This window comes from Amblyomma americanum, chromosome 3 (genome assembly GCF_052857255.1).
Source record: "Amblyomma americanum isolate KBUSLIRL-KWMA chromosome 3, ASM5285725v1, whole genome shotgun sequence".
Taxonomy (NCBI): domain Eukaryota; kingdom Metazoa; phylum Arthropoda; class Arachnida; order Ixodida; family Ixodidae; genus Amblyomma; species Amblyomma americanum.
Window position 1 is genome coordinate 177432369 of NC_135499.1, and position 23755 is coordinate 177456123.

At 43.9% G+C, this 23755-nt stretch overlaps 1 protein-coding gene across 1 annotated transcript; it reads left to right on the plus strand.

Annotated features, from left to right (window-relative positions):
* The first annotated feature begins 658 nt into the window (after positions 1-658).
* LOC144124280 (adhesion G protein-coupled receptor E5-like) lies at positions 659-20585 on the plus strand. The gene is made up of 7 exons (XM_077656918.1): positions 659-677; positions 3005-3071; positions 11670-11736; positions 13945-14033; positions 18200-18332; positions 18854-18955; positions 20133-20585. The coding sequence occupies exons 1-7, from the start codon at positions 659-661 to the stop codon at positions 20334-20336; spliced, it is 681 nt and encodes a 226-aa protein (XP_077513044.1). The 3' UTR covers positions 20337-20585.
* The last annotated feature ends 3170 nt before the right edge of the window (positions 20586-23755 follow it).

A 23755-nucleotide genomic window follows, 5' to 3' on the forward strand; every position in this document is an offset into this window, starting at 1 on the left:
TAAGCAGATATCAGGCTTTATATCATTATCTTTTTTGTTTAGGGCATAATTTCTTAACTCGACAAAGCATTAAACGACGCAAAAAAACAAATAGTTTAGCCAGCTGGTGCACTACTGGCGTTCAGGACTGCAAGGAAGGGGAGAGATAGGCTGGGGAACTTCACATTTACCATAGGTTATCCAGCAGCAATTCCTTTGCGAATCTCAAGCGCGGTCCCGAAACTTCTGGTAATACTGTTTAGTTGTCTATTTATGGATTTACAACTTTTCCGTGACTTTATAAACTACAGAGAGCTGTTTCGCCGAGCGGGTATTTTACTTTGCCACCGCACAATTCATCTTGGAAAGAGATGTGCTTTGAAGTACCGTAATATATGGCTATACATGGTGTACACATCAGCAGCAGTTAAATACACGCCATAGGAAGGACAAACCATTATCGAAACACAGACGCATAAATTAAGTAGTATTAGGGAATTAAGCTATTCGGAAAGTATGTTCAAAACCAACATCTTGCCGGATGTTGTAACAGAACGAAAGAACTGCGGCAGCACTGCACAGTCGTCCGCAAAAGTCTATGAGATGAGGGCTTGCGGAAACTTTGCTTCGGCGCCATTAGGCAAGGCATTTGCACATATACATCCAAGTATGGCGGGACATGCTTGCTCCACCCACTGGTACCAGAACAGGGGAGTGGGTGGCGAAGCAGCCCTGCCTCATATTTTTGCCGATCACACGAATCACCTCAATTTTTGTTGCCAACTGAACATCGCCTCAAATGCACGCTCATGATCGTCAGCTTTCGTCGACAGCTGATGCCAGTAATCACATATCATTTTGGCGACACCTTCTTTCGAAGGGTCTCTATTCAGTAGCAATAAAAGTAATGCAATGCCCTGCGTTCCTGCTACTGACTGCCTATACCCTTACAAAAATGGTCTGTAGAGTGTCTACAGGTTTCTTATAGCCTATATTTCCTTCCTATAGATATTTCTTTTTGCCTGTTCATAGTCTGTAGACTGTCTATACACAAACGTCTACCAAAAGTGTATGGCCATAAATTTATAGATTGTCTATAGGCTGTCTATCGGATTTGTATTGCTTATAGACTGTTCTCTAGGGTTTGTCTATAGAGGGTCTATAGACTTTATAGACAGAAGTCTATGGACAGTCTACAGACTGTCTAAAGGAATTTTTGTAAGAGTAGAGCGGCATCGGTTCAACTGTCGCCCTGCGCAGTTCCACGAGTGCATGCTATCGCGCCGTTCGCACGCGAGTAATTGAAGCAATTTATCTCGCGGCCCACGACCCGATTGAGCGATTAGAAACGAGGGCATTCAGGCACACTTCACAAGAGGCAGAGAATTCTAGCTCAGTATCAGTAATCAGATCTATTGCCGCAGTTGTGAGGGATGATGGGACAAATGCGATCTATGAACATTAACGACTACAGCAAGAGAGCAATTGGAGGTTGTTTCCAAATGAAGCTCACGTCTTTGGAGGACAAGAGCACCTGAGGAGGGTCGGCTTGCTAAAAGAACAAACGCGTAGAACACTTCCCAAGCTTCCACCTCATTCGTACTTTCAGGCTCAAGGTACATGGACGCGGAGACGCGCTTATCAGCTCTAGACGGAAATATAAGCTGCCGATTCCCAACTCTTGTAAGCCCATCGGTTGCATGTCAACTGTGCAAGAGTTCGTTCTTTGCAAGGCGCTCGAGAAACGCAGAAGCGTGTGAAGTCTTATTTGAGCATTGTCGATGATGCGGGATTGCATATTGACCGATTTGATACTTCGCAGTAAAAAGTAAACATAAGAGCATCACAAAGGACAGAAGACCGAGAAAGACGATAAACAACCGCTCGACCAGAGGCAGTATGTGGTTGTTCCCTAAATTCTATCCTTTGTGCAACCATTTAAGCGTCGTCGCAGTAGTAGCCACGCTGAAAAACACCTGCTAGGCAGTGACTCGTTCGCTATATATACACCGGACAGATACCTAGTCTAACGGCCGCTGTTTTAATTATTTGCTTGGAAAAGAGTGACGACTGGAGTTTTGTTTCGGTGAGACGTCGTGAGAGACCACACGGCGTCCACAGGGCGCAGGAATCATCGAGCTGCATTCTGTAGTAGCTGTTTATTTTTTATTGTAGGCTTTCGCGTTAGTCCACTGATAAAATGCGATCGCCAACTACGGTGCTAGAAATCGGGAAACTAGGCCACTGTACGAATGTCAAAGCGTCCTGAGCGACAATCTATTGTAAGCTATAGCGAAATTTATGTTTCCTGCATTACGGACCACATATGTTACCGTAATAATCCAGACGTGGCTTTCATGAACAGAGTTGATGATAGTGTGGCAATGTTCCACGCTATCATCTCGTTGTGCAACCCATTTCGTCTTTTGTGACGATTATTTGCGATGATTTCCCATTGTGCAGTGATGTTATCAATGCGCAATGCGATATTGGCATGTCACGGCACTTGCGCCATCGCGACCCACGACAGCTGATAACCGTCGGGCATCCAGGCTGCATGAAGCGAAACCAAAAGCGCTCGGCTAACTGCGCTTTTCACAAAAGGTGCCATGCGGGGAGCTGTGCTTTCTGCAACACCATAATTGTACAAATTCTGGAAATCACCGAACGTATGTATGAAGAAACACAGACTTGCCACAAAAAAGCTAAGCACAACAGCGCTATAGGTCCCAAAAAGTTTTGAATGACTTATACGAAAGAATTCATGCTATGCCTTCCTGCCAATAAACAGCCTTGCTAACAACTACATCTACAAGACTGGTGATCCTAAACCGATCACAGCTTGTTTTTTTTTTAATGCCCAAGAATTGCAAAAAAGGAAAGAAGCTCCCCGTAATACACTTTAATGAAAAACAATATACGGCTTTTTTTTTCTTGTGGTTCCGCCTATGAAATATGTGCCTGTCGCCTTTTCTCTATTGCTTAAACATCACAAACTGCTCTAACATCACACCTCTCTGGACAGGCTTGCCATTGCTGGTGGTCCTCGTTACAGCGGGAGTACGACCGCAAGGCTATGGAACAAGCCAGAAGTAGGTACAACAGCGGGCATGTGCTTCGCAGCCTTCATGCGCGCGGTCTATAGGCGCTGAACCTGCGCTGAGGCAGCCTTTACGTTGCCGCTCACGTATTCGAATTACACGAGAGACCAGGGAAGAGCACATCGAAACGCTATTACAATCGCAAAATAACGAACTAGCTGGCGGCGACGGCCACTCAAATTCTGCATAAACCGGATTTTTTTTTTCGACCGCTTTGAAACAACTGACAGAGCATTGACGTCACTGATAAGCGTCCGAATCATCCTGTCGAGGAAAAAAAAAACGAGAAGTTTAAAACGGCAGACTGAAAGTAATGGAACTAGTTTCAGAACAGCGTAAGGATGTTCACACACATGACAGCTCTAGATGCGTTTCTCAAGAGCACCCATCCAAACTACCGCAGAGCACGCAGACTCCCAACCGGCCCTGCAACTAAGCTGTGTAAGGGAGATACAGCTGTCCCATTTCTTGTCACCTTGAGCCGATAACAGAATCAAATAATTTGAACGTGAAAATAGTGAACTAATGGGAAGCTGAGGTCGAATTGAAAGTTGATCTGTATCAAGAGACTGCTGCATTCTAATGACGAAGAGGCTTCTTTAACTGAAAACAGCGTTTCTATGAGGTATAAAGTTAAACAAAGAAATTAAATATATATGCTGGCAAATCCAGGCTATTTTCCCCAGAGAACGGTTTTCCGTCAAATGACATTTTTTATAGCGCGGATTCTTAAATCTAGGTGACACCAGCATTTACTTCAAGACCATGTTCATGGGGTCCTTTATTCTCTAACATCCCGAGTTTGAATCCTGGAATGGCAAAAAAATTACTCTGTATTAAATTATATTTCCCTCAGCATTCAATGCATCTCTTGCTGCCGCACTAACATTAACATAAGCAGAAAGTGCCAAAAAATCTATTTTAGTAGCAGAAATACGTGCGGAGTTGTCCTGACTGTCTCATTAGTGACCGATATGGAGAGATAATTTTATTGCCCTGTCTTAGGTGTACAAGAGAAGAAAAACGCCTCTTAAACGGCTTTCCGCTGCTGCACTTTTGAAAAATTTGGTGCAAAAGGGGAACAGCACATAACACGGATGCACATTCATGGTATGGGCTGTCTCCCGTTTTGTGTCAAAGTTTTTCAAAATCATATCAGTGCAAGACCACCTCAATAACCAGCTAGAACAATTTGAAACTCTATTAAATGCCTCGAACGGTTATTTGCAATGATATCTGAACGTCTGATTAGTATGCGAGCTGATTGCTAAGCCGATTACATCAGGAAGAGATTTTAATAAGCAATGTGACATTAGCGCTTGCTTACTGAAGTAATAAAAAAAAGAAAAGGGATTCAAGAAAGGGCAGTCTGCTGTCGCCAGTAACAGACTTGCTGATACTCCCCGTAAACCCTTCGGCAAATCGCAAAGGGCTAAAGAAAGAGGTGGATGCCTATAGAGATGCACCATTACTCAGGGTCTGGGAACAGACTTAATATATTCGCCAAATTTTGCGTGAAAATAAAGCCATTTCGCAGCGGAACAAAATTTTAAAATGTTTTAACATTTACTTCTGCAAAACAACGTAAACAATGAAACCTCGTTTTGCAGTAACGTTGAATGTGCTTAATAAGGAGCTTCATTAATTAAATTCTAGCTAGCCAGTATCCATTCTTTAGGAAACAGAACAACTCAGAAACCAGTACTAAAGTCTTAGTGATCACCACGAATCTTGAAAACTGGGCATCAATAAAGGAGCTTATGTTTGACTGTCCAACATTATTGAACACCAGTAGATAAATATCAGTTTAGAGAATTTTTTAGCCTCTGTTCGGCGGCAAAATTATCTATTGAGGGGCATAAAGGCCTCTGACCGGTTTCTTCATCTACAGCTGTGCCATTTTTGTTACGTTTCTGTTCAATTTCTTGAAAATTGCTCGTACACTGATTTCCAAGGGCCGATGTGGGAGATGGAACGCCTCAATTAGCCAATACCTCGTTCTCTACGCTTTCTTCAAAAGCTAGAGGTGCACGCTGCTTGCCGCATAGTGATTTTAGAAACTGAATCGAAAGTTAAGAACGGTGCCCTTGACGACATCCGCCTTGAGTGGTTCGCGTGGAAACCGCCTTGTGGCACGCGTAATGAGTTCACAGACGTAAGGCCTCGTCATAAAAGAATATTTGCATATTGCAAGGCTCGTTTGAAGAAACGCTATTGAATTAAAATGTTCCTTCTATCCGTCCTCGTGCTGTGGCAGATAGAATATTATAAATGGCCTCTCGTCAGAATTGTGCGCTCAGCTGATAGTGATCATACGCAGATTGCCTTCGCTCAATCGTTTTATGCTGAATAGAAAGAGCTGACCGTACTACATGGTTGTACATTATGTATGTGTGTCTGTGTTCCGAACAAAATCTTTATCAGGCCTCATATATCTTCACCCTTGTTTTTTTTTTTTTAGCCGTTTCAGGATGCTGTGTTTAGCTTCCTCCAGAGTATTCTTTCATTTTTCTTTCTCCATTCATATATTTTTTTTCGACTGCAGTACTCTCATTCCATAACTAGGGGAGACTTTGCCGTGTTACATCAGGAGTACCAACGTCTCTTAAATAGACATCATAATGAAAACAGTCTCGCTTTTGACACTTCGACGGTCGGCCGAATGCGCCAGAAATATCTCATTTTGATAGCGTTCGAAAAATTAGCTTATGAATAGTTATGGTACGTAGAGATAATTATGGAACGATAAGTCTTTATTTCAGCGAAATTATTGTTCCTTAAACATGAGTTGCTAAGAAAGCATTTTTTTTTACACGTTAGCGCGCAGGGCACTAAAAATCATACTTCGAACCTATTTTTGCCGTGAGAACAGTGGTGAATGCAGCAGCCGCACTCACTGCCGGCTTACAACGTTTAGAAGCCTTCCTGGGCAGCGTGATAATGATAAATAGGTGCCACCCGCTACAAGCTTTGAGAAAATGCGTAGAACGTGAAGGAGATGCACGCCGGGGTCTACTAATAGACCTTGAAAATGACTGAAAAGATGCGCTCACTACAACGCTGGCTCTTTTCTCGGCATCCGCTTCTTGATTGAACAGAATATCTGAAAGATTGAAAGCGCTAAATTGTAGCCCGATACTAAGAAATACAGAAGCTTTGGAGGCCATGCCGGGTTTTCCAGAGTAAGACTGATGTGCGGCTCAAGCGTGCTTCAAATTCAAGAAGTGATGCAAAGTACGATAACTGATGACAGCCGGAGATTTCGCTTCACAACAGGGCCGCACGCAATGCATTACAATCGTGTAGGACAAGAATGTGACTGTGCAGATCATCGACGTAGTGGCGACGCTATCAATTTATGCCAGTCGGTACCTTACAACAATATTTAGCAGCCTGCCTAGGCAGCTGAAGTTTACAGAGTGTTGAAAGGAGAGCTTCGATAGACTGGCCTTCGCACGATACCTGCGCAGGTTAAACTAAGATTTCAAATGCGAAATAAGGCAGGCAGTGTGTGTGCGACGTTGCCAAGCTAATATTGCACTGAAGTGCTTTTCTTTATAACTCGTTGAACGAAAGGACAGGATGTGGGCTGTGGCTGACGTTGTTTATTCCTCCCCGCTGTCCACCTAAGAAAACAAGTGGTAAGATTATTAGCACAAAAAAATATCGAAAAGAAAGAAGAGACACGGGAGGATTTGGCGTTCGAATTTTTTAGAAACGATGGCTTTTAAAAGCCGAAACAAAAAATACACCTTAAACGCACTGGCTGGCATACTCCTACGAACGTATCTGGCATCGCAATCGCTTTACTGCATGTTACGATTATGAGTACGAAACAAACAGCCAAATACGTGCCGAGGCGTCGCTGCGACAAAATATGGTATGGCAACGGAGAAACACGAAGTCTGTAAAGTTCCAAACCTTTCAAGCGGACCATTGCTAATGAAAACACAGAATCCTAAAATATGAGAATTAAAAATACATCTGTGTATAAAAAATATAAATAAAGTGAGCTCTCAGAATACGCACTATTCTCAGCCTCATCCCAAGGACGCCGTGTGAGACGTAGCGCAGCTCGTTTCAAGCCAATCGTGCGAACATCACTAATAAAGCATTGACCGAGCATGTTGCTGGCGCTGGTCAGAAGGCCTTCTCCCGCTAAGATGCAATCCTGGCCCTCAGAAACGAACGTTTGTTAGATAGTTTCAACAAGATCGGTTGCGCGAAGTTTGCGCAATCACAAGACACGAGCGGACTGGCGCAAGTTTTGTCTGGGCTCGTGATCGTCTCTCTTGCGAAACCCTTTGCGCGAAATTCAACAGGCACCAAGTTGCCCAACAAACGTTTACGTGCTAAGCAGTACCACGTATTACTCGAACTTTAAAAGCGAGATGTATTTCACGGGCTCCTCTGTACGAGAACCTTAGCTAAATTGAACAGTGCGAAACGGTGAAAACGCTTGCAATGACCACCCGGCTGGTTTTGAAATAACGCGAATTTTCACCCTTTCTTCCGGGTGACTAACGTGGTAAATGAGGAGCACGTTTGTTAAATGAAAAAAAAAATAAATAGAGGAAATGTACCTCATTCTGAGTCCGATACAGACAAGCGGACTGCATGTTTGAGTGAAAAGTACATAAAAGTTGTATCTCGTCAGTACTCCTCTACGGGGTAGAAATATGAAGGATAACGAAAAGCCTTCAGATTAAATTGCGGACGACGCATTGAGCAATGGAAAGAAAAATTACAGGGGCAACGTTTAAGTACGGAAAGAGAGCAGAGTGAGTCAAGGAACAAAAATGAATTAATGGTGTCCTAGTTGATATCAAGAAGAGAAAATGGAGGAAGATTAGGCCCGTATTGTGAAGAACAAACTTGCAGTGAATTCTTGTGATAACGGAATGGATTGCAAAAGAAGCTAGAAACCTGGGTAATGAAGACAAGAGAATGCAGAAAATTAGGCAGTGGCATGAAATCAGAAAGCTTGCTGGTACGGGGTGGCCACAGCTGGATCAGCGCAGGGTTAATTGGAGATCAGTCGGACAGAACTTCGTCCTGCAGTAAATCTAAGTGGGCTCACAATGATGATGGCAATATGCTCCCTCAGGTTTTTTTTTTTTTTCAGTTTTTCTGTATCACCACGCCGATGCATGTTTTTTTTTCGTCATGCTCACCAATCTGCGAGAAATTCATTGCCAAAAGACTCTGCGGACCTCGTTTCCACCTGTACGTCTGCACCCCCAAACACACCCACACAGAGCCACGCAGAACAGCCCGTCAGTCCAGCTTTGCCGACGCTTCGACAATGGCGACTAGCGCCTCCTTGTCTTCCAGTGTGCCGCTGGCCAGCGTCAACTCCCACTGCTCCAGCACCGCGGTGCGAGGCTTTAAGTGGTCGTATTCAGTTATTCATGACCATGTAACGTGTGTGAGTGTAGAAATATCACCACGCCACGGACATTTTTGGCTACCTCATCGAGTTACGTGCACTGGAGAGGTTCCTTTCCCTGCAAGCTTCTCGAAAGCGCGTGTATGTTGGCGCGATGTAACCAACATTCGTTGTGCCACAGCGCCGATGGTAACCGCGTTTTCGAAAATCTAAAACCTGATATGAACATTACTTACGGTGGGCTACACGCCTCTCGGTAATTAAGGAGCCTAATTGTAATAATTAAAATTTTCACTTTTCAGTATGAGTTAAACAGCATGCTGTTAGCACGTCTTAGCTGTATTCGGACGTACTACACTGCTGGAAATGCTATGCCGGAAAAAGCTATTTTTAAAAAATTGTGAAGTCTTACGTCAAACACTATGTATATATACATATATCTGGGTGAAATAAGTACTATGAAAGAAGAACAAACAAAGCGGTATCAGTAGTAGCTTAGCTAGACATAGCGGTCGCTAGACTTTGCGAAAATGTGCGATAACTGTGCGGGATGCTCCTGGGACCACTCACAAAGGGAACGCGGAAGCATTTCATCCGAAGCCAAAGCTCAATAGGTTGCATGCTCCGAGCTGTCCCCAAAGCTGTAACCCGCCAATCAGTACTGATAATTTGCTCATCCTAAGCGTCATTATCAATGTAGGCACTCACTTAATTATGCCTCGTCATGCTTTGTCTACAGAGCAGTCAGGAATGTTCGTGCCAAAGGTTATAACGAATTTTTTTTCTAGAATTCAATAACCCCAAATGCAGCCCAGCTTTCGATTGCAGACGTACGGATAAGCTAGAATGAATGTCGATTCTGGCTGGGTCATTGTTGGCTTATCAGTGTTCTTTTTTCTCTTGAGTGTTCCGCGAGGTTAACGATAACTTGAGGATGATTGCGACCTTAGTAGCAAATAAAGCTGCAATAATCCTTTCGGTCATCACATGACCTGGCCTCAGAGGTCGACTGCGGGAAAATTCGGGCAGTATCTTCAATTTGTGTTTGAATATTTAGTCAAATGTACCAAAGAGCCTCATTTGTTCGTGGTAACGGTAAAAAAAAAAGGCATGTTTGGAGCTAATACTTAGTCTCCTAAAGTGCGGCGGGGGCTAGCTGTGATAAAGACAATTATGTAACGCTTCGCAAAATAATTTGGGGTGCGCGAATATTCTAATTGTTCGATCAGCTAATCGAATATTCTCCTATTTGATTCGTCGAACGATTCAAATATGTTAAAAAGCAATCTGAACGAACCGAATATGTGCTCAAGCTTTCGAATACTTTTCGAATTCGCACGAATTTCGAATGAGGCACGCTATAACACTGCCATGAATGTTTAAAAAGCAGGGTTGAGGTTGAAGCTGTTGTTGGCTAAAGATGAAATTAGTCTTGCGTTAAATCCGCCAGCAATTGCTTCACTGTAACGAAGTATTAAAAATGTAATTGGAGAAGAGTTTTATGGCACGTTCTTGCGACCTATAGCCAAGCCCACAAGTACCCACATGAGACGAACTGCCACTGTCACCGTTTGATGTCAAGGTCAGTTTCGTAAAAGAATTGACCGGTTCCTGCGCCGATAAACAGTGTCATGCAGAGGTCATCCATGTGGCACCTCCACCCTCTTGAGGGAGGCGAACAGGAACCGGCGCTCCGTGTCATGATCGGGGCGGCAAAACTTCTACCCCGCAAAGCATGCTGCCGAGATCGAGCTGCGCGTGATGAGGGTTCCAGCGTTCATAATGCTCATACATGGCCTCCGAGCTTGGGTGTCGCGGTAGGGCTCAGGCAGGTTCAGAAAATAGAGCTTTAATACCCGATCCTACTGATCCGGAGTTCCCGGGTTCGAACCCAACCGCGGCGGCAGCGTTTTTATGGAGGCAAAACGCTAAGGCGCCCGTGTGCTGTGCGATGTCAGTGCACGTTAAAGATCCCCAGGTGGTCGAAATTATGCCGGAGCCCTCCACTACGGCACCTATTTCTTTGTCTTCTTTCACTCCCTCCTTCATCCCTTCCCTGACGGCGCGGTTCAGGTGTCCAACGATATATGAGACAGATACTGCGCCATTTCCTCCCCCCCCCAAAAAAAAAAACAAACCAACCAAAACAAAATACCCGATCCCGGAGGCCATGGCTCATACGTAGATTTTTTTTTAATGCGATATTTATTGCCTCAGGGAATAAAAGGGGAATGCAATGATGGTTGAAAGAAAATGATGGCTAAATGAATTAAAAAAGGTTGGCCGCTCTAATGAAGTCAAGGAGGGAGCTATGATACGGTCCCTGCCTCTAAGTAATGTACATGTATGACGAAAGATTGGTCGGCCTGAGACCCGCTGCCGCCAATTGCCGTATTCTCGTCGGCTTCAGCGCAGCGCAAATTCAGAGCAGTCACATACGTAGTGGCAGCCCCTTTTATCTGCTGATGTGTGGCGCTATATTATTCACCATTTTCATCACTAGCAAAAGATAGCTTTCTTGTACGTATAACATGAAGATCATAGATAGAGTTATATACTTAATTCGTGTTGCGTGCCTCCTAGTGGATATTCGTGTTCCCTCTTTTGACAGCTACAGCTATAACTCTGTAAGTTATACTGCTGTCCCGCAACGCCACCTCTGCCGCTTCGCGGTTTCGCAAGATTACTCATATCGTAGAAATAATCGCAGAAGCAGCGAATATGCGTAAAAATAATCTTCTCGAATTCAGTTCGGTTCTATGAATATTCAGTTCGCATTCGATTCGGCAGCAATGCTACACGATTGATATTCTATTCTGTTTTGAAAAAAGTACTATTCGCGCACCACTAGAAATAATGCTTACGACGAAAATTTTCTGCTCCGCCTTCACGCTGTGTTTTAAGAAGGCTTTATTCAGTAATTAAAAACTTTCTTTCAGAAAAAAAAAAAAACCACTGTCTGCTGATCTAGAGTCATTCTCAGCTTCGAATTACCTTACCTTTTTATTATAGCGACTAGGAACTTTTATTATTGTTCGCGCCAAGCAGGTACCAGATATTCGAATAACAGAAGTTGCGCAAATGCATTTCAATCAAGGAATTATAATAGTAATGATCATTCCTGTTCGCTTCGGGGCCCCACTGACACGCACATCCCTGGAAAAACCACCTGTGGTGTTTGCTAACGCTTATTTGCCCAGCTGCTGGCTCTCGAGGAAGTCCGGAGTGATATGGAGCTACGCTGGGCCAGTGGCAGTTGTTCTCACGGTGAGCAATGACACGTGCCCCTTGTTTTGTAGTTATTTTCATTGAGGATCCAAATGTACGGCGCTCAGTACCCTAAAGAATGCTACTCTCATGACGTATAGTACGACGTGTAACTTTGAAGGGTTGTCGTTCTTTGCTCTGCAGAGCCCCTCAAAAACAGCATGCAATTCATAACTGCGTGCAGTCCTTTTTTTTTTAATTCTCACAGGATATTTGACCAGAGTACTGGACGGTTAGTGCTCAGCGTTGCTTTCCGCCGACTATCAAGTTCATTAATGTCCTTGTTTAACCAGTACTCGGGCATTTACTACCCCTCACATGCATTGTGTTCCAAAACCTGACCAATACATAGACGCATAGACAACGGAGTTTCAATAATTATTATTATTACACACATGGGAGAAAACTAGAAGCTCAGTTAAGTTGACAACCCAGGTACTTTAACCACCAGCGCATTGAGCGCTACTGGCCTTAAAGTGTATGAGTAGGTCCTTGGTCTATGCCTATTGTCCAAACCCCGTCGCAGACCTAAGGCTTTTATATCTTAAGGACATTTTTGGAGTTTACTGAAGACCTCAAATTTGGATCCTTCCTTCATAGCGATGTGCTGAAGATTGCATGTCTTGTGCGGGAGTTGTCTATGCATGTTGTAGAGTGTTATTACGTGACAGCGTTAAGCTCCTGTTCAGCGAAGAAACCGTCGTAGTTGTTGGCGTTGGCGTAAGCGTTGGCATTGGGATGTCGAGAAAATCCCAATGGGTCGAGAAGGTTGTGACGTTATACGTTGAGCCGTGGAATGTGATTGATTAAAACTTGAATATCTTTACCAAGTAAACATATTAAAACTTTCGTTTGGCGCTTTGTGGCCTTAGTTGCCTATGTGCGATAAACCCCAACACAACAAAAAAATTGAGTTAAATTTTAAATCCGAGGTCCCAACATGACTAAAATGTCCTTATGACATGTAAGGATGTAAAGTAAATTAATTACGTTGAGAAGAAAACTGTTATAATTGTTTGGGAATCGCACCCATGACGTTCAGGTTGCGAGTCAAACACGCTGTCCATTGGCTATTGGTCAAAGGGAGACGTTGTGTGTCTTGTGGTTTATCACGTGGTTTAGTATGCCTGCTGATGCATGCAAATTAATTTTTGTAATTAGAAGGAGGTACTAATTGGGAAAGAAAGCGGCAAATAATCATTAACGCTGTCGCGTCATACACATAAGGCGGAGCTTAAGTGTCTTCCTTACTTTATTTACATGTAGTTCATACTGTTTGATTTTCTTGCGGTTAATATCTTAATTTTAGTCAGTAATTAATATATTAAATCAATAGCATACATATTATACGCTCTATTAGGTCTGCAGCGCTAACGCAACGTGCGATGACACTACGAAGAGCTGTTTTGCAAACAATCTTATTGAAGCAACCAATTCAAAGTGGCAGAAATGGGGGATTTTTTTTCGTGTCACATCTTTGCTTCGCTTTATTTTTTATTTCCCTGTTATGTGCGGGTCAGCCCCATTAAATACGCAAATGTCCTTTTTTTTGCGCGCGCTGAGCCACCGAATGTGCAGTAGCATCTCAGCAGCTATCATCGATAACAACCACAGGGATGTTGATGTGAGCGGTTTTACCTCACTTCGAAGCAAAACACGTGATACAGTTCCAGGTAAGGAGGTTGCTTCGAGCTCAGCAAACTAGCTGTTTACACGACGTCACAAAAATCGCTGCGGTTGGTATCAAGGAAAAAAAGATCCTTAATCGGTTTCTTTAAAAAAAAAACAATACAGCGTATCACACTGTTATCCTCCACGTTAAGAATACAGTGCCAGCCTCCGAACAGTACACTTCGTTCAAAAGACGGTGCCTCGTTTATCGGCATACTCCCATACCTCGAGCGAACACTGAATTTATATATAGAAGATGTACACCTCCTACAAACCGCACCTCGTGTTAATTCACGTTTGCAAACTAATTTTCTGAACATGACACCAGCGTACCGAAAGCAAACGAAGCAGGTGTTGAGTGAATATTAAAGAAAACTGTCCTCCCCGTGGCATACGTTTTCCTCCCATGTTTTGCATTTCGAAATTTCTCCGAAATTTCGCTCAACTTTTCTGTTTCGACAGTCGCTGTGCCACGGCACACGGACAAACAAGCAGTCCGCAGCACCTCTCAATCTTGTTGGCGTTCGACCTGCGCAGGCAAACTTCGCCGTTCTGGTGTTCACCATTCGCACCACGTGCCGCCTCTCCAAGCAGACAACGTCGGGTGTGCGACTCGAGACTGCAAGGCAAGCGAATCTCACCTGCGCCTAGCAAAAGATAAACATTTCCTAAGCATGCTGATGCAAAGTTCCCGCTGCATGCATGGATACCAGACGACGGAGGTGGCGGCGAATATGCGCACTCCGCTTGTCTGGATGGAAAGCTTCTTTATGCAAAAGCTTGGAAGCGAGGCGTCTCTTCTTTCAGCCCTGTTTATCTGCTCAGGCAAAGGCACGTGCCCAAGCTTTCTTGTCTACAGACTGATAAGAAAAAAATGAAATCAAACAAAAAGGGAGAACACCTCTTATGAAAATGGTCTAGGTATTTTCTATAGAATTCTTATAGACTATTGTCTTCCTATAGATATTTTCTTTTGTGTATTCACAGTCTACAGACTGTCTTTAGAAAAAGTCTACTAAAATATATCGCTATAATCTATTGACTGTCTATAAGTTTTGTATTGCCTATGGCTAGCCAACACTTATAAAATGGTCTGTAGACCATCAATAGACTTATTGTAGGATCTATTGCCTGCCTGCACATATTTCCTTTTGTCTATTCATAGTAAATATGCTGTCTACAGACAAAGATCTACTAAAGGTCTACGACCTAAATCTACAGATTGTCTATAGACTGTCTATAAGATTTGTATTGTCTATAACCCTCTCTATAGAAAGTGTATAGACTTTAGAGACAAAATGCATGCACAGTCTATAGACTAAAGTGTAAAGGTATAGGATGTCTTCAGAAAGTCGACGCCCGAACAGCAGTGTTCCAGGCTTTATAGACAAAAGTCTATGGACCTAAAGACTGTCTAAAGAAAGTTGTAAGGGATTGACTTGTAACGTTTCCTTCGACCCTCAGAACAGAAAACCGTCGTTGCTTGTAAATGCCTTTTTCTGGTGACTTGATAACATATCGTTTATCAATTATGCAACATTCGCGACGTCAACGACGAGCCCGAAGTTTGTGTTCGGGCACTTAGCTTCAGATATTAGAGAAACAGAATTTAGTGTTTCAGTACATTTAGCGTTCGCACTTCATGATGTATAGACGAGACGTTAAAACCCAGAGTACGATTACCTTCAGCGACTGGATTTGGCACGCCTTATTGTATCCCAAGTAAGGCGTGCGCTTGCACGAGCACAGCAAAATGGGGTCAAAGATAATCCCATTCTTGCAAAAACATGACAAATTAGCGTTTCAAATTCACTGGCACTGTTTTACCGTGCAAGGGAAATTTTCAGGAAAGTCCTAACGATCACGGCTGATTGCGATCATTGGCGACAGACGTTTTGAGCCGAAGAGTGCCAAAAATATGACTCACTAGAAAGCAAACTGCTGCTTCTCTTAATGGTTAGATCCAGGGCAGGTATAATGCTATGCGAGTCGGAAAAATTAAAAGCGATTCTTCATATCTCGGGTCAAATTGCTATGCGCCCCATGGTGACTATATAGTAACGCTTCTGTGTCATTAGGCTGCTCAGCATAAGTTCGCGATTTCGATCCCACCTCAGGCGGCTCAACGTGGATGGAGCAGAACGGAAAAACGTCACCGAATCGATATTTCATTGCAAGTTAAGGAGCAAAAGACATTACTGCGCGAAGCAAGCAGCTTAGATATTACAGACTTCAGCAGAATATATTGTCGGGCTCATATCCAAGAATTCTGGACAAAAGCATTTTTAAGCGGGAACCAGTTTATGAACGCATTTTTTTTTCATATATTGTAAGATTTCACAACAATCAATATATCCGCAGATCTCCCGTCGGCAGGCTTGCATCTTTTTTATTAGCGTTTTTGCTATTGTCAAAAGCATTCCCCATTGATTTTTTTGGCAGTCTTAATAGTTTGATTAGAGCTATGGAAACAATTCAAAAGTAAGATTATACTACACATCAGAAGAATAGACTATTACCTGAAATATTTCTATAACAGTAACGTACAACTTTCAAATATTGAAAATTTTGGTCCAAGAATGTTGGACATGAGTTGGTGTAATTCCTCGGACACGGTAAAGTTGAGCGAAAAGAACACACACAAGACGTCCCGTATGCTGCCTGGCGCGTGCTATTTTCGAGCAACTTTATTATGTCTGAAGAGATTATAGGCATTTATAGAGCGAGCTTTACACCCAAGGCTTAGGGAAGCAACTCTGTTTAGGCCCAAACTCTGGGAAGGAAAATAAATGTCGCAAGAGAAATAAAACGGTTTATTGGCATGTTGGATCACGTGTACATCCAAAACCAACCTCTCGAATGCATGTCGCTCGAATTACACCACCTCACGGAAACTGCCCGCATTCCCAGACGCTTCCTGGGACCCCTGGTGCAAGTGCAACTCGCGTCGGCGATCTTCACGCAATTCAATTACGTCGTTTACTCGGTCGGCCGTAAAGTGTCGCTCATGACTCTTATAGCAGAAACTCTCAGGCAGTCGTCGCACCTGCTTTCCTTTGGACGCCCAAGTTCACACGCGTTGCAGACTGGAACTTCACGGCCTTCCATTATCGTCCCGGGAATGCACATAATTTTTTTACGCTTCCCATAAACGCGGCTCTCGGCAGTTCTGAGTTGTGAAGACCACATGTATCGCGATGCCGTTCGTTGCATGTGTCCACACATACTGAAGGTCGATAAGAGAGGCTAAGAGAGAAATAAGAAGAAAAAAACGCAGTGCCTTCCAGAAACCCACGAGCGTAAGCGGCTTGTCGCACAGAAGAACGACTTATCGTCGCTTCTGCACAGCACTATGGCGGAGATCCGAACAGCGCCCACACAAAGCGCCCGTCAACATTCGTCGCCAGCCTCTCTTATCGGCTAGAGGTCGACATGTTTCTTTTTTTTTTACGGCGCGATCGGACAGCCTTTATTTTCTGTTTTCCTTAGCGAGCTATTCAGACGTACAAACAGTAAGGACGGGTGCCGTTGGCCGTTCAGGCGCGTCCATATCTTTCTATTGCCCGTGTGCTTTGCTTGCACTCGAAATCGCTACCCAGTGACTCCACCTAAGACCACACTGGCCGACAAACGCACAGTACTCTGGAGGACGTTATAGTTTGAATACGCCCTTACCATGGCGCCGTTCATTGGCCTTCGTAAGAAGAACTGATCTCTGACCGTTTGCTCAAGGGGCACTAAGGGTTGTGGTCAGCTCCCTGAACGCAAAACAGAGCACTCTGCGAGCCCCACTTTGCCAAGTGAGCTGTTGTCGTGCATGTTCGCTGAGCTCGTTAATCACCTGTGGGCGCTGTTTCTGCGATAATGCGATAACCGCCAACGTGATGAATCAGCTGTGGTGGTGGCTGTAATGTCTTGCTTTTCAAGCAACTAGCGTTGAGGCAGTGCTAAGCATAATAAACTGGCTTTTCATTCGAAAACCAATAGTATATGTCAAGCGCAAGAGCGGAACAAATACGTCCGGACTAGCGTGAGAACAGATTTCATCGCCATTTCCGCTCTTGCACAAAACTTTATTCGACAAAGCTGCGAGTGATTCCAAAAGTTTTGTTAAGATCTAATACACAAACTATTCCTCTGAAGACAAAGGTAATAAAGCCCTGCACAAAATGGCGAGTATTTGCCAAGAAACGCTGAAAATCACATTACTTGAATGTAGGGATCCCCTTTCTATGGAAGCGAAAGGCTTCAACGCCTATTTAAGTCTTGGTTTCGATTTGGAGATTTTGGCATGCGCTTCGGAACGCGAGATGGTCGAAGGAATTGCGAAACCCTCCGAGCTACGGCGTCTTCCAGAGCCTGCACTGCAAATACGGATCGTAAACATCGGTTGATTTCTTAGTGCACGTGGTCGAATAGAAGCCAATATGCAGGAGTATATTTATTCGCACCTGCCCAGGTAGCTTTAAATGCGGAGATCACAGGCGCGCGCCAATGATGTGGTCCCACCTTCTCTCAAACAGTTGTGTATACACTCAAGTGGCTGTTCAGTAAACTCCTTGCATACTATTGAGAAGGCGCTTGCGCTGCTGTATGCACGGCGAGTTGGGCGGTAAAGACAAAAAAAGCAGCAGCGCGATTTCACCTTTTTCGTGTAAAACAAGCCGGCACTGCCTCGTGATGTGGGCCAATAAAATCTGTTTAAGCTGGGTGATAAAAGTAGGCAGCGTAGAAATGTTTTACATGGTCGACACGTTATCGCGCGGGCTTCTATCGCTCCCCTTCCTCGCAGGCGTTGGATTAGGACGACGGTGATAATGCTGCCCCTGCTGGGACTCACGTGGCTGCCCGGATTTCTAATTCTGGACAGCAGGCCGGCATCCGTGGTCGCCGCGTACGCTTTCTGCATCCTGAACGCGTCACAGGCAAGTCTACAGACGGGCAGAGGAAGCGTGCAACCGCTTCTTTATCCATATGCCCTGCCAGCTGCATGTACTACTTTATTACAGCAGCTCCGTCACATCGCAAGCGAGTCGCGACTGTGCCGAGCTACTGTGCTACTTGCCAGTCAGATGCAAGCGCGGGGACTTCACTTCCGAGAACGGCGAAGTGGCGTAATCATTTGTGTCGCCGTCATGGCAGAGTACGACGAAGAAAACGAGAACTATATTTGCATAAAGTGGCTGCGTACGCAGAACTCGAGTCGAGAAAGCAGAACAGAAAGAAAAAAAAACTGTCTTGTCGTGTGTCTTCCTGACTGGCATGCTGAGTAGAAAAATAGCAGCATTTGTCCTCGTCGATAGCCGCGGTAATTTTCCAACGCCCCATGGCAGTTCCAGAAAACGATTCACGGAGCTTTTGGTTTGAACTGTGTCCGCTTTCGCATGCATTTATGTTTTTTGTCCAGTACACTTCGAATCAATTGTAACAAGTGGCACTGTTCCAGGGGTGCGCGTTATTTTTGTTCCACTGTGCCCTGAACCGGAGCGTCAGGCGAGTGGCGCTGAGGAAGCTCAAGTCAAGCCAGCTTTTCGACCGCTGCGTTCCAGTACGTCTTTCTCTACTCTCTCTCTCTTGTGGCATTCCTTGGGATTGTTGGTGCAGACTGCAATGTGCTTTAGTGTTAATTACGGATAGACTGCGCGCTGTAGGCCTCGTCAAGCAAAACAAAGAGGTCTGAAAACAGAAATAGACTAGTCTATTCCGTGGGCTAGAAACTTATCAGGTCTCACACCCACGGAATTAAACTGAATCAAGGTGTAGGCGCACGGAAAGCAGTGAAATGCATTACGAAAAATTCAAACAGCAGGGTAAGGCAAGAAATGATAGGACTGGGCACAAGACAAGAGCTTGTCTTGCCCAGCCGTGTCGTCCTTTGTCTTCTTCTGCGCTTGGAATTTTAATGAAACTTACGGGTTTTAGGAAGATCCAATTAATAATAATAATAATAATAATAATTGGTTTTTGGAGAACGGAAATGGCGCAGTGTCTGTCTCATATATCGTTGGACACCTGAACCGCGCCGTAAGGGAAGGGATAAAGGTGGGAGTGAAAGAAGAAAGGAAAAAAGAGGTGCCGTAGTGGAGGGCTCCGGAATAATTTCGACCACCTGGGGATCTTTAGCGTGCACTGACATCGCTCAGCACACGGGCGCATTAGTGTTTTGCCTCCATAAAAACGCAGCCGCCGGGGTCGGGTTCGAACCTGGGAACTCCGGATCAGTAGTCGAGCGCCCTAACCACTGAGCCACCACGGCGGGGGAAGATTCAATTGCATTGTCGGGATTTCGCGACGGTAGTCGTGGACCGGTCCGTTATCTCCTGTGAATTTTTCAAAAAAAAAACAAAAACAAACTTGCTTAGGTCTACTAGCCCCATGAAAGCTTACGTGACTGAAAGCCACGTAAGTCTGTGTTGTTTCTAAATTTCTACGCAACAAAATTTTAAAGAATCAAAGAGTGAGCGTAAAAAAAAAAAAAACACTTGCTCAAGATAAATACTCCGCGCTTCTTTCAGGCTATTTAGTGACTCGAGAAATACTAACTGAGTGCACTGTGTTTTGCCAGAAAATTCTGCACGGACAGGGGCTGCTGTTCTTCGCATGCCTGTACTTCCTGTGAAAGTGCAACTTCCCTCTTGAAGTTTAATTTTAAGCTGATGAGACTTTGTTTGCTGCTGCTTCTACTACTATGGCCTGCGCACACCTTCGTATTTCTCTGCCCGCAGGCACAATGGCGGCGAAACAGCAACGGGGAAGAACGATGCAGTTCGTCCACGGTGACGTCGGACAGCCGGGTGATCGCAACGATTTTCGGAAAACGCGGCAGCGCCTCATTCGCCTCCGGAGAAGCCGCAGTGCACGACCCCATGGCTGGGAAGTTCACGAGCACTATAAGCAGTTGTATAGGGAACGCGAACGGCGCTTACTGATTGCGAAATGCTCCGACAAGGCGCACTCAGGTCGGCTGCAGCCCCTCAGGGCTTCTCGCCAAATAAAAATGCGGTTCTATTGCGTTTGCGGAACTGTGTGAAAGAATATAAACAGGTGAAGTGCGGTAAACTGGCATAGCAATTAATCTTTTGCCGGGGTTCTGACTATGAGGAAACATACCGGCACTTGAGGCTTGAGGCGGGAGGTGACGACAGGAAAATAGTGAGCTGTCTGCTTGAGGTCTGACGCTTTTCCGGCGATTATGATGAAATTATAAAAAGGGATTCTAAGCAAGAAACTCCCTCTGCCCTTCCTGCACCTTAGATGGGATCAAATGACACAGAACGAGAACGGGATGATGTTTACAACGAGATGTTGGAGGCGACATATTTGCCTGCTGTATTTCACGAATAAAATGCAAATTCATGCAAACATTTCAGCTAAAAGGGGAGCCACAAACACACCTACGAAGAAAAAAGCAAAATTGTTTTCTTCATGTTACAAGGAAAAGCAAATACCAATGTTTAGATTTTGTTTTGTCTTCATCAACCACGGCACGCTTAGTACACAGTCTCCTTACTTTTAACAGAAATATCCTACACATTTACACCGCATTCAGCAGTGTCGTTATAGCTTGGTTTCACAGTAATTGGATGGCAGATGCAGGAGGACAGACTTCAGCAATAGGACAGCAGTCGGAATCTTGAGCGAGAAACTTCTCCCTGCCTCTACGCTCTGCGTGGCGTTCGCGTCCTTTCAGATTTATAAGAAAAAGATATATCTTTTACGCTTTAGCTGAGCTACAATCAGAAATTTCAGCAGACGACCTTGATAGAATCAGGCTTGTTTATTTGAAACAAACTGCTCTCATATATACTTAGCCAATAAACACCCAAGCGGCAGCGAAAATGTCCCACAGGAAGACTTTGAATCGCCTTATCAGTCGTCTCTTATTGGTCAACGAAACCCTAAGCCAAAGTAGTCTGTTGATTTCGCAGTAAACATGAAAGACAAAACCAATACGCGCAAATAAGTAGGTTTAGCAAGTATACACACTAGCTTCAATGCAGGCTAGGCAAACTGCTCCCAATACTGTCGCTCCTCGGAGAAAGTGTCACGGGAGTGTTCAGAGATGGCGCTTCATGCTCAGGTCCTGCTTTCGCTTCCAAGGCGCGCCGTTTTCGAATAGTAGGCCGTGTACCGACCATTCACATGGAACACCGCAAACTTGAGGACTGCTCGTATTTCTGGTCATTCAATCTATAAAGGTTTTAGTGTCTGCGCTTAATACGCCGTGTTATATACTTACGTTGTATATATGTTGTACGCACTTTCCAGGACCGATGCTATATAACTTATAAAAAACTGTCAGCCCTCACCAGTAGCAGCAGGCAGAAAATGTAACACATTTTTTTTTACCAAATAAAGAAATTAGGAACTACGGAAGTAAGCTGTTAGAAATGTTGATGAACTAGAGTCACTTGTTATAGGCACAGAATAAAATAGACTTTCTGTCTTTATTGCAACTCCTTGGCTCGTTTTTTTTATATATATTGCCTAAAGTGCACTACTTGATTAGTATCAGTAAGGATGGGGAGAACCAGGAATTAATTCTTTACTGTTCATTCTTTGTTAACCTTGTTAGATTGGAATACAGGTAGTAAACCCTCGTTTCCTCTGCCACCTTTTTTCGTCCGCAGCTGTTCTTCACAAACTACCTACATTATGCCTATGCATGTGCTTTTCTGTACAGGCTTCCCAAGAGTGACCCTGGATTTGTAGTGGTTGTTTGCTTGCCACAATCTATGAGATCATCAGAACTAGGGTACCAGTCACACAGCCCAGGAAAAGTGGTATGCCACAGAAGTCAATTGAAGCAAAAAAAAGGGAACTAGAAGAAGTTCACCACATTTGTAGCAAAAAAAAAGATCATGCTGAGCATTATCATGAACATTATCATTAACATTATCATTAAGATCATTAGGGTAAAGTCCGTTAATGCATTCGCTTCCATCTCAGGGTGCACAGGTAAATAAATACATGAGATGGATCAAGGCAGCAAATTTGGGTTGGTTGTCCGCCCTGTATTCGATGAATACAGTGCATACATACAACCACTGAACTGTCAACACTGATTAATTTTGAGCAGTTATAAGACTACTGTATCACAATGCAGGTTACAATGACTGCATTTTCTCTGAGACAAGTATGTTAAGCAAAGAAGGTCATCATATATTTTGTTCCTATCATAGAGAGCCTTGTATCTTTGTCATTTTGATTGTACATGTCACACCCTAAAGTGAACGAATTGAATAAATACCTGCGCGTTTTCTTATGCAATATGCTATAATTAGCAAAATCACCTCCTGGGTATATTATCTGGTGCGGCATCGCTTTCTGCCTGTCTCCACAGTGATACGTAGTTGAGGAGCAACAGGCAGCCTCTATTTTGAGTTCTTGGGCTGAAACTTCAAGATAACTGAATATATGCTGGAGTATAAGGTGACAGAGATATGGTAGGCAAATGCTTTGATAATGATGTAAACAGAGGCAGCAATCAGTTCCACGTGCATATAAAAATGGCACTCTTACTGCAGATTTAAAAAAAAAATGGCGCAGTAGAAGCATAAAAGCAGTTACATGTTTCATCAGCATTTTAATAAAAGCATAACATTAAAACAGTAATGGTATCCGGTTGAGTGCAATGCTGTTTTCGTACTGGGAGATTTATTTATGTTCGCAATGAAATATGTTACCCTTAAAATGTCAGCAGCGTACTGCTACATATGTACCGTATTCAATGTCATCTCAACATAACCAGTCGTGCATCAAATTCAAAAGTTATTTCTTCAGTTATATATCGGGCGTTTCAATTATACCAAAAGCTTATAAGTGCTGCACGTAGCCATCACTCTCAAAATCACCACAACCGCAGCTTTACTGGACTATATTACTTCCTCTTGGACTAACAGGTAGAACAAAGCACTTGCTTTGCTTTGCGGATATTTATTCCTGAACGTTTGCTCCCAAATATACTTTTTGATTTCATTTTAAAGTACAGAAGCCTTGACAGATTTTAACATCTCCTTATAACCCCAAGCTGTTAACACTTATTGTGCTCAAGGTTCATTCTACTCTTCATCGGCAAATGTAATTCCAATCAGTTACAATTGACATTTTTTTTTTACCGCGCAGCACCGAAAAAAATCTAAATGACACGCACTGTACAAAATTTCGCTGTTTGAAATAAATATGCCAGTGCGACAAGAGAGTAAGCGCCTAATATGGGGTGGGGGGGGGGGGGGGGGGGTTCCGTATTTCTTAGAGAGCACGAACAGTAAGCTCAACAATTTGACATCCTGTTGCATCGCGACTGCAGCACTGTGCACGTGTTGTTCCGGCAATGGCTAATTCTACG

Excerpts from the sequence above, each read along its gene's own strand:
- LOC144124280 (XM_077656918.1), top strand. Across the intron at positions 11,737-13,944 it reads CAGTGGCAGTTGTTCTCACG|GCAAACTTCGCCGTTCTGGT; the intron begins GTGAGCAATGAC and ends CGACCTGCGCAG. Across the intron at positions 18,333-18,853 it reads GCATCCTGAACGCGTCACAG|GGGTGCGCGTTATTTTTGTT; the intron begins GCAAGTCTACAG and ends GCACTGTTCCAG.